We start from the raw sequence: 11,105 nt of genomic DNA on the forward strand, positions 1-11,105 counted from the left end.
AATTAGAAAAAATTAGATTCCAGTAAGAATAACTTAAAGTTTTTATAACAACTTGTCTATATTTTCTCTCTTCACCCTTTGCTTTTCAATTTTTCTCTCTCCTCGTTATCCGGTGGTGTGTGTGCAGGTCGTGAAACAGCTTGGAGAAACTCCGGCAACTCTCCAAAAATCACGTCGGAGCCGTAATCGGACTTAGACTAGGGCCGCAAAAAACAAATTGACATGGAAAAATAGCATGTGAATGAAGCTTAATTACTGAATTGTGAGAAGTATCACTTTTATACTTATCAATATCCAGAGACATATTAAACAATTTAACAACATCAAAACAGATTAATTATTTTATATGTAATCAATAATATAGAACCTGAAACAACCATACCACAGCTACAATCAACTTATTAAAACAAAACACTCGCCATAAATGACTAGTGACATATTTATATATATATTCGTCGCCTTAACTCGGATCTCACCATGCTGTCCAAGTGACCTTAACTCGGATCTCACCATGCTGTCCGAAAATGTTCTTCTGAGACGTACCGGAGAGTTGAGCAGGAAACTCTGCGGTGCCCTTGGCAATCTCACCGTCGTGATCCATCAGATCCGCCCGAACTATGAGGGAGGAGTTCGATGGCACGGCCACCACAGATCTCGACAACGGGATGGGCTGCTCAGGCCTTACATCTACGTGCTCATCTGATTTCTTCCGGAAGAGCACGCTTTCATTCATCAAGTTTCCATTGCGAGCAGTAAGCAGTCCGTAAACATGGGCCGAGTTTTCCCCTTCCCCACCTCTGTTTACGAACGTAACTTCCACAGTAGCCGCAAACGCATTACTCAACACTACGTAGTTGACCGTCACCGAACCATTCTTGAGAGGAAAGTCGTCGTATAAGGGCTCATCATACTTATTGGTGGTGTTGAGGTAAGCGTTCCACCATGTCTGCTTCCTGCTGACATCATCGTCCGGAGACAATTTGTTATCCTTGAGAGCCACGTCGATGGCGATGTTGTCGTAGGCTAAGATGGATCGAGCTGGGCCAGTCAGCAAAACGGGTTGGCCCGGGCTGATGGATTCGTAATGATCTCTTGATCGGTTGTAGATGGATTGAGAACCCCGTGCGTCGGTGACTGTGATTGTGCCGTAGAGGTTCTCTCCGTCGATGTGGTTGATGCTCACCGAGAACACCTCCACCAACGGTCGCCGGAGTTCCAGAAGAACCATTTTCGATGACGATGCAAGGAATTTAGCTGCTTTATGTCTTTGAATAAGTATCTATCTATATATTAATATCAATGAGACTTTAATGCGATATCTACCTATCAATATATTATATGTGATATCTACCTATCAATATATTATATAAGGTAAAGAATCTTTTTCTTTGCCTCCAAGTTTTTTTGTCCAACAAGTTTCCTCTTTTCCAAGAAAATCATTTCCTTGCCCACCAAGTTTTCTCACATATGAAAATCCTTTTTCTTGTCCACCAACTTTTCTCTCCTATAATTTATGATTTTTAAAAATATATGTATATTTTTCTATTTTAAAATTTAAAATTATGTGTCATGAAATATGCTAAACGATTCAACAAAATCTAAAATTTATATATATAAAAAAAAAACTCTTTCAAATGGTCACATTATCTATACTATAACTAACATAATAATCTTTTTCAAAATATATAAGAAGGCTTCTTTCAAAACTCAATATAGTAAGTTTTTAAAATTACATTTAAAAAAATAAAATTATTTTTATTTATTTCCAAACTCACATACTAAGTTTCTTCATTAATTTTTATTTATTATTTAAAAATAAAATATTTACATACAAGTCTTAATTTATGAACTTATACTCTATTAAGTCTTAATTAAGATTTTTGAACTCTCAAGTTCCATTAAATATCTATATATATTATATAAGGGAAAGAATCTTTCTAATAGCAAGACTTGTGAGAGTTCTAAACCTTCGAATTAAATTTTATGATTTTTAAATAATAAAAAAACATTCTATTGGTTAAACTCTCATTTAATCATTACAATAAAACTCTAATTATTCCATAAATTATAATTTTTAAAAGGAAAGTATGCTTAACTATTTTAAATTTAAATTTATGTGTCACTATATATAGAAGCTGTAACGCCCTCAAAATAAACCCATTATATATATACATCATTGACATGCAATATTTAAAGAAAACAATTCATTAATTTATTCATCAGAGTATTGCTAAATAAAAGCATTACATGTAACATCAAATTAAATGCCTTACGGGCTAACATCTTTCCAAGCCAACACTTGGACACAAAAATATGAGTTCTAACTCAAATACAAGTAAAGCCCTAGGCTTGAATATTTACATGTACTAACAAATAAAAAAAAAACAATCAACTAAAGATAGTCTTCAAAATCCAAAAGCTGAATCCTCCCAAGCTAAGTCCTTAGGGGTAGCTTATCAATGAGACTTTAATGCGATATTTACCCATCAATATATTATATGCGATATCTACCTATCAATATATTATATAAGATAAAGAATCTTTTTCTTTGCCTCGAAATTTTTTTGTCCAACAAGTTTTCTCTTTTCCGAGAAAACCATTTCCTTGCCCACCAACCCTTTTTCGTGTCCACCAACTTTCCTCTCCTATAATTTATTATTTTTTGAAAATATATATATATTTTTCTATTTCAAAATTTAAAATTATGTGTCATGAAATATGCTAAACAATTCAACAAAATCTAAAATTTATATATATAAAAAAAAAACCCTTTCAAATGGTCACATTATCTATACTATAACTAACATAATAATCTTTTCAAAATGTATAAGAACGCTTCTTTCAAAACCTAATATAGTAAGCTTTCAAAATTACATTTAAAAAAATAAAATTATTTTTATTTATTTCAAAACTCACATACTAAATTTCTTGATTAATTTTTATTTATTATTTAAAAATAAAGTATTTACACACAAGTCTTAATTTATGAACTTATACTCTATTAAGTCTTAATTAAAATTTTTGAACTCTCAAGTCCCATTAAATATCTATATATATTATATAAGGGAAATAATCTTTCTAATAACAAGACTTGTGAGAGTTCTAAACCTTCGAATTAAATTTTATGATTTTATGATTTTTAAATAATAAAAAAACATTCTATTGGTTAAACTCTCATTTAATCATTACAATAAAACTCTAATTATTTCATAAATTATAATTTTTAAAAGGAAAGTATGCTTAACTATTTTAAAATTTAAATTTGTTTGTCACTATATATAGAAGCAATTCACTAAAATCTTATTTTTAAAAATGTCTATTAGTTAACTCTAATTTAACCATAACAATTAAATTATAATTATTCCATAAATTATGACTTTTAAAAAGAATGTATGCTCAATTATTTTAAAATTTGAATTAATATGAAAGCAATTCAGTAAAATCTAATTATAATCATAAAAAAAAAACTCTAATTATTCCATAATGTATGATTTTAAAAAATATATGTATATGTTTCTATTTCAAGATTTAAAATTATGCGTCATTAAATTTGCTAAACGATTCAACAAAATCTAAAATTCATAAAAATAAATAAAAAAATAAAAAAAAAAACCTTTCAAGTGGTCACATTATCTATGCTATAACTAACATAGGAATCTTTTTCAAAAGGTATAATAACGCTCCTTTCAAAATTCCATTTAAAAAAATAAAATTATTTTATTTTTATTTATTTCCAAACTCACATACTAAGTTTCTTCATTAATTTTTATTTATAATTTAAAAATGAAGTATTTACACACAAGTTATGAACTTATACTCCATTAAGTCTTAATTAAGAGTTTTGGACTCTCAAGTCTCATTAAAATTTTAATAGTCAGAATTGTCCTTCAAACAATGATTGTTTATCATTTATGATTGTCTATAAAGGAACATGATAATTTGACATTTATTTTTATTTTCAAAACTTTAAAACATTAACTTTTAAATTGAAAAAAAAAATTAAAAAAATTATGTGCCAAAAAAAATAATAAAATAAAAAAACCTTTCAAATGGTCACATTATCTATGCTATAATTAATATAGGAATATTTTTCAAAATGTATAATAACGCTCCTTTCAAAATTCCATTTAAAAAAATAAAATAATTTTTATTTTTATTTATTTCCAAACTCACATACTAAGTTTCTTCATTAATTTTTATTTATTATTTAAAAATGAAGTATTTACACACAAGTTATGAACTTATATTCCATTAAGTCTTAATTAAGAGTTTTGGACTCTCAAGTCCCATTAAAATTTTAATAAAACATTAACCTTTAAATTGAAAAAAAAAATTAAAAAAATTATGTGCCAAAAAAAAAAGTAACATTTTTTTTTTTTGAAAAAATTGAATTGTTTTTTGTACAAAATTGAAAATTTATCAACTTATACTGTATTAAGTTTTAATTAAGATTTTTGAGATTTTTGGACTCTCAAGTCCCTTAAATATCTATATATTATATAAGGGAAATAATCTTTCTAATAACAAGACTTGTGAGAGTTCTAAACCTTCAAATTAAATTTTATGATTTTTTGATTTTTAAATAGAGTAATGCTAGAGATCCTAAAAATTCTACCAAAAGTTCTACCAAATGTCTCACATCATAACAATAAAACTCTAATTATTCCATAAATTATAATTTTTAAAAGGAAAGTATGTTGAACTATTTTAAAATTTAAATTTGTGTGCCACTATATATAGAAGCAATTCACTAAAATTTAATTATTTTTTATTTTTAAAAAATTCTATTAGTTAACTCTAATTTAACCATAACAATTAAATTATAATTATTCCATAAATTCTGACTTTTAAAAAGAAAATATGCTCAATTATTTTAAAATTTGAATTAATATGAAAGCAATTCAGTAAAATCTAATTATAGTCATAAAAAAAACTCTAATTATTCCATAATTTATAATTTTTTAAAACATATGTATATTTTTCTATTTCAAAATTTAAAATTATGTGACATTAAATATGCAAACAATTCAACAAAATCTAAAATTTATTAAAAAAAAATAAAAAAAAACCTTTCAAATGGTGACATTATGTATGCTATAACTAACATAAGAATCTTTTTCAAAATGTATAATAGCGTTCCTTTCAAAATTCAATATAGTAAGCTTTCAAAATTACATTTAAAAAAATAAAATAATTTTTATTTTTATTTATTTCCAAACTCACATACTAAGTTTCTTCATTAATTTTTATTTATTATTTAAAAATGAAGTATTTACACACAAGTTATGAACTTATACTCCACTAAGTCTTTAATTAAGATTTTTGGACTGTCAAGTCCCATTAAAATTTTGATTGTCACAATTGGCCTTTAAACAATGCTTGTTTATCATTTATGATTATCTATAAAGGAACATGGTAATTTGACATTTATTTTGATTTTCAAAACTTTAAAACATCAAATTTTAAATTGAAAAAAGAAATTAAAAAAAAATTATGTGCCAAAAAAAAAAGTAATATTTTTTATAAAAAAAATTGAAAAAATTGAATTATTTTTTGTACAAAATTGAAAATTTTGTGTATGTAAAGAAGTGTGATAATGGAATATTGATGTGCAAAACTAGAAAAAAAAAATTAAAAATGAAAAAAATGATAATATTCTCAGTTTTAAAACTAAAAAAAACTGATAATGTTCTTTATTTTATTAAATAGTTGAATCAATCCAATAAGTAGAAAGGCAAAAACGTTTAATCTCATACTCTATATTTTTTATCAGTTAATAAAACAATTATCTGAAACATTACTATGCAAAATTGATAATATTCTTAGTTTTAAAATTTGAGAAAAACTGATAATACTTTCAATTTTACTCAGTAAGACTTATTGGTTTAAAAAATCTTAAATAGGATCTGAACTACCATAACATTTATCAATAGGACTTTTAAGTAACTAACTCTTAAATAATTAAAAAAAAAAAATCTATTGGGTAACACTTTCTCAAAACTCAAAAGTGTGCCATATAACCATTAAATAATTTTCTCATAATTTATGACTTTTAAAAAGAAAGAACACTAAATCAATTTTAAAAATTTAAAATTGTGTATCACAAATTATGAGAAGTAATTCACATCGCCCATAAATCTTCTCTCTTGCACTCATTGGATTCAAGTTAAATTAGAATCGCTATTCATCAAGTATTGTAACTATTAGTGATTGAGCAATTGTGAAGAATTCAATTGATAAATTTTTTCACTATAAGTTTTTTTTTTTTTTAAAAAAAAATCAATTTCTAATCTTTAGTCTCCCACATCCTTATTTCTATTATACATTTAACAATTATATTAATTTCTAAAAATGTATTGCATGTTTATTTAATCTAAGTGTATTTTTATAAAAATAAATCTCTAATCTCTTTGATCGAGGTTCAATGATTTAAAATCTATATTTATCAAGTGCATAAATATGGATGAAAGAGACTATTGAGAAAATATGCATATTTATTCGCAATATAACTAGCGACAAATTTTCATTATAAATTTCTTCTTCTGCTGGAGGATGCATATAATTATAATATTACTTATGCATTTATGTTTTGTAATTTCCATGATTTCATATTTCAAAATTTTTATAAAGTTTACTTTTAATTTTTAGATTTTATAGTTGGTGCATTTTTTCTTGAATAATGCTATACTTATTATATTTTATTGTGTGACTAAGTTTATTTGGTTGTAATTTTACATTATAATTTATTTGATATATATTTTTTTAAATTACAATTTGTAACTTCTTTTTTTTTTTTTTTTTTTTTATAAAAAAACTTATTTGAAACCCTTAAATAAATATGAATATAAGAGTCCCATATCTTTCGTCTTAGTAATAACTTTTGAGGCATTATGTATATGTACATTTACACAATAAAAATGTTATATAAATTATCAAAAGTTACAATGCACCAAATAAATTTACAACTTATTTTAAGTTAATAATTTAAAATTTTACTTACATTTTATAACCATTATATTGGTCATGCCAAACATTAAATAAAATTCAAGAAATACAAGTGCATTTAAATTAAGGCCTAAATTACATAAGCTTAATAATGACAGCGAATGGGAGAAGCCCATGTTAGCAAGGAAGTCACATTGCTAGTCTTTTTATCAGAGAGCGCCATTGGTACCAACCCAACGGTGGGACAAGATGTTATTTTTGAAACGTCAAGGGTGAATATGTAATTTAGCTAAACCTCAAGGGGTGTAGGTAATTTTCCCGTCAAAATAAACAAGTATTTACGTCCTAATGTGCCCATGAAAAAAAAAGAGAAATAATGTTCCCAAGATTTTCTTATTATCCAATTGTTCTATTAAGGAGATATACACCATCTCTACTTTTTGTATTTGCTTTATTATAGTTGATATAGCGATCCCGGTTTTGCCCCGACCTTCCTTGTGTCCCGGACTTGGGTTCCGTGGTTAAATATTGTATTTGTGTCTTGTTTTTCCCCTTTGACTCTTTACATTTGAGTTTTGGAACTTGGGCACGTTTGGAATAGGTGGGTTGTTAATTGAGTTAGATTGTTATTGCCCAGATTTTGGCCTCTTCGCTCAAGCGAGGCTTCTTGTGCTCGAGCGAGCTTTTTTGTAATTTGCTTCTTCGCTCGAGCGAGGTTTCTTGCGCTCGAGCAAGAATAAGGTGTCCTCGGGTTTCCTCCTAGACACAGCATTTTTGGGGAGGATGAAGTCCTTCGCTTGAGCGAGACTTCTTGCGCTCGAGCGAGCCTTGTGTTATTTGTTCCTTCGCTCGAGCGAGGATTCTTGTGCTTGAGCGAGTGTGTGCGTCTGTGGTAGACCTGAAGCTTTACATTCTACGCTTGAGCGAAGCTTCTTGCGCTTAAGTGAGGTTACTTGTTGTGTCTGGTCACTCGAGCGACGACTCCTTCGCTCGAGCGAAGACCGCGTATATCAGTTCGCAGCAGAGATATTTTACATCACTTTTTGAATCCCTTTCTCGTAAAAACCCTAATTCGACACCTCCCCTCTCTAAAACTCTCTCTCTCTCTCTCTCTCTCTACAAATACTCTTTGATCCAAGCACCATTACCCTACTCCTTTTGAGAAAAAGGTAGAGCAACTCGTGGACTTCCATTTGATCCAAGAAAGTTTGAATTTTGGGCATCTTCAAAGTTCCTCATTCTCTCCTTTGAGGTTCTACACTTGAGGTAGCGGTATTCTATGCTTTAATATGGTTTTTAACCTAGCTATTTGAGGTTATGTATAAATGGTGGGGTTTGGGAGTGATTTGAGTAAACTAGGGCTTTGGGTACAAATCAAAAGAGAGACTTTTCCATGTGGGTTTGTAAAATGACTATGGGACTTTAAATATGTGGCTCTGTTGTAGTAAAATGAGAAATTTGGCTTTGGGTTTGATATCTAAGAAAAAAAGGGGAAATTTGCCCTAACTTATGTTAAATAATTATTTTGTACAGATAATGAAATTGATATGAAAATTATGAAATTGGGACGATATGTGATTGAATGGTGTAGTTAGATTTGATAAATCACACACCTATGGAAAATTTGATAATTTATCTATTGATAAATAGTATACCTGTTTAGAAATATCTATTTTGGGTTATCGGTAAAGGATAACGATGATTGTTGTAGAAACTGCATAAGGATTAGGTAAATTGAAACTAATCTTTTGAATTATGTCATTGAATATGATGGTTTGACTAAACCATTGAATATGTGATTTGGTTAATCATTGTATATGACGACGCTTTTAAATACATTGTATATGTATATTTGTTTGGGAGGAGATAGGGGATGTACTCCGTTGTGCGAGAGGAGATAGGGGATGGACTCCATTAAAAATTAAGTTGGCCGGAGTGTCCAGGGTGAAAGTCCTGAAATCTTATGTGTATATGGGTACCGGTTCCCTCGGATGTGAATCCCATAAAATGGCAAGAAAATAAGAAGTGTTGAATTGATGAATGTAGTAAATTGTGAACCACTGAGTTGAAAACTCATTTTGGTTGATTAGATGATAATGAACTTAGTTAATAGATTTACCCAAAATAGATGATTGGAAACGAATCGATAATATGGTTATTTATATTTAATGGTCTTGGAGAGAATAAATGTTGGTTTAGAGTATTGCACATTTATCTGATGCTTATGCTTTAGTTAAATCTCATATATTGTTTTAGCATATCTTTATTAGGCTTTGGCTCACCCTACTTGGAAAACCATTTTTAGGTACAGGTGACATGCCGCCCCCAAGGACATAGCTTGGGAGGTCTAAGGGTTGAAGACTTTATTTTGTTATTTTGCTTTGTACTAAATGTTTACTTCAAGCCGAGGGTTTTATATGTATAATTAAAATTAATTCTAAATATTTACTGAATAAATAATTAAATCCAAAACAAATTGATAGGAAAAAGTGAAAGTAATCAAAATAATGAGGCTAAGGTTTCAGAATCCACACTCATTAATTTATATCAACATATATTCATGATCATTAATTTTTACCCAATTACTCATGATAATCTTAGAAATCAATCTTGTTATCACCACTGCTGGAAATTCAGGTTTTAAGGGCATTTTAAAACGCCGCAATAGGTCTTTAAAACGCCGTTAAAACAGCCAGTAAGTGTTTATTGGAAATGGGAGGGGGGAGGACTCTTTTAAAACAAAGAAATTTGAAAAGTTGATGACCAGCAGTGATGATGAGAAACATTGGAAAAAGTAAGAGATCAGATGAATGTGAAAGGGAAACGATCTAGGAGGTTTTATATCACCATGCATGCAAGGCACACAAATCAAGCACATCAAAAGCAATTATGAAACCAATAAAAAAAGGTGGGAAAAAATTATCCAATCATAGAACAGTGAACCTGCACATCACCTGCACAGTGGAAAATGGTGTAAGCTACTTTGTTGGATGTGTGGGTCTTTTTTTAAATGGAACTCTTTATTAAAAGAGCAACCCAAAACATCAAAATTTTAAGAAAACAAGAATACATACCAGAAAATATTAGTTGAATCAATATCCATATCCTCGCCGCTGCTGGTTTCCATAGTACTGATCTTCATTGCTTTCGTTGTTATTGTTGGAACCATAAGTATTATCCTTATTAGCTTTTTCTGACTGTTCCTTTTCCTTGTTCCACTGCTCGATTTTGGCATGTCTCTCCTCACTTCCTTCTCTTATTGGACTCTGGTTCCTTCTTCCCCCCGGGCTCCTGCTTCGTCCTCTTCTGTGGCCAGGGCTTGTAGTCCTGTTCCTCTTGCTACGACTCTCATGGTAGTAATCCTCGTCATCATACCTTCTACTGTGCCCACAACCTCCATCAGGGCGCTCATCATAGCTGCGATGCCTATAAGGACTTCAACTTCTGCTCCGACTGCGGCTATGCCTTGAGCGATACCTCCCAAACAATTGGCGTCTCAACTCTCTATCGTTCATAACAGTAAGATGAATCGTTTTAGAAACAAAATCAGGCTCTGCTCAACTGTAATACCTTGCAAAATATAGATGAGACAAAAACAAACACATCAAGGATGCTTACCTGCCAATCCTTTTCAGATGCATAAAGTTGCAATACCCACCACGATTGCAGGCATTCTCTTCATACTGCCAACATGTGGCTTCACGAAAATCAGCCTTAGGCACATAAAGTAAGAACAATAATTTTCTATCCTTTTATGGACGACAAAGAACAATCACCAAAAGCTAGAATTTTAAATCTTGTCCCATGTTTCCAATCCATTATACAATAAAATTGCACTTACCCTCCCATCATAGGATAATGATGCAAAAATCCATGGCTCTCGGGAACTCCAAGCAAGACCAGCAATTTTGGTAAAACTATTCAGGCTAAATTCAGACATTAAGCTTTATACATATGTAGAGAAGAAGAATAATGAACACTGCAGCAATCACCATAGACCCTGTCTTCGTAGTCACTGTACGAATTGAGCAATGGATCTACCGATCTTGTATGTGACTCCATCAAGCTGTAAAATCATAGAATTAAACAAGACCATCAGAAGAAATCAACAAAGGAAAACTACATGATGAAGTCCTAGCCTTCGAAAATAGGAAAGTAAC

The 11,105-nt window shown here is 29.7% G+C and overlaps 1 protein-coding gene across 1 annotated transcript; it reads right to left on the reverse strand.

Annotated features, from left to right (window-relative positions):
- Positions 1-342: 342 nt before the first annotated feature.
- Positions 343-1,228, reverse strand: LOC114305373 (60 kDa jasmonate-induced protein). Its single transcript, XM_028250454.2, has 2 exons — positions 477-1,228; positions 343-367 (listed from the first exon to the last, which is right to left on the reverse strand). The coding sequence occupies exons 1-2, from the start codon at positions 1,226-1,228 to the stop codon at positions 343-345; spliced, it is 777 nt and encodes a 258-aa protein (XP_028106255.2).
- Between the last annotated feature and the right edge of the window lie 9,877 nt (positions 1,229-11,105).

The sequence above is a fragment of the Camellia sinensis genome, chromosome 14 (assembly GCF_055761805.1).
Source record: "Camellia sinensis isolate YWXY chromosome 14, ASM5576180v1, whole genome shotgun sequence".
In the NCBI taxonomy this organism is placed as follows: Eukaryota; Viridiplantae; Streptophyta; class Magnoliopsida; order Ericales; family Theaceae; genus Camellia; species Camellia sinensis.

Excerpts from the sequence above, each read along its gene's own strand:
- LOC114305373 (XM_028250454.2), bottom strand. The coding sequence starts at position 1,228 with ATGGTTCTTCTGGAACTCCGGCGACCGTTGGTGGAGGTGTTCTCGGTG. Across the intron at positions 368-476 it reads AAGGTCACTTGGACAGCATG|GTTCTATATTATTGATTACA; the intron begins GTGAGATCCGAG and ends TGGTTGTTTCAG.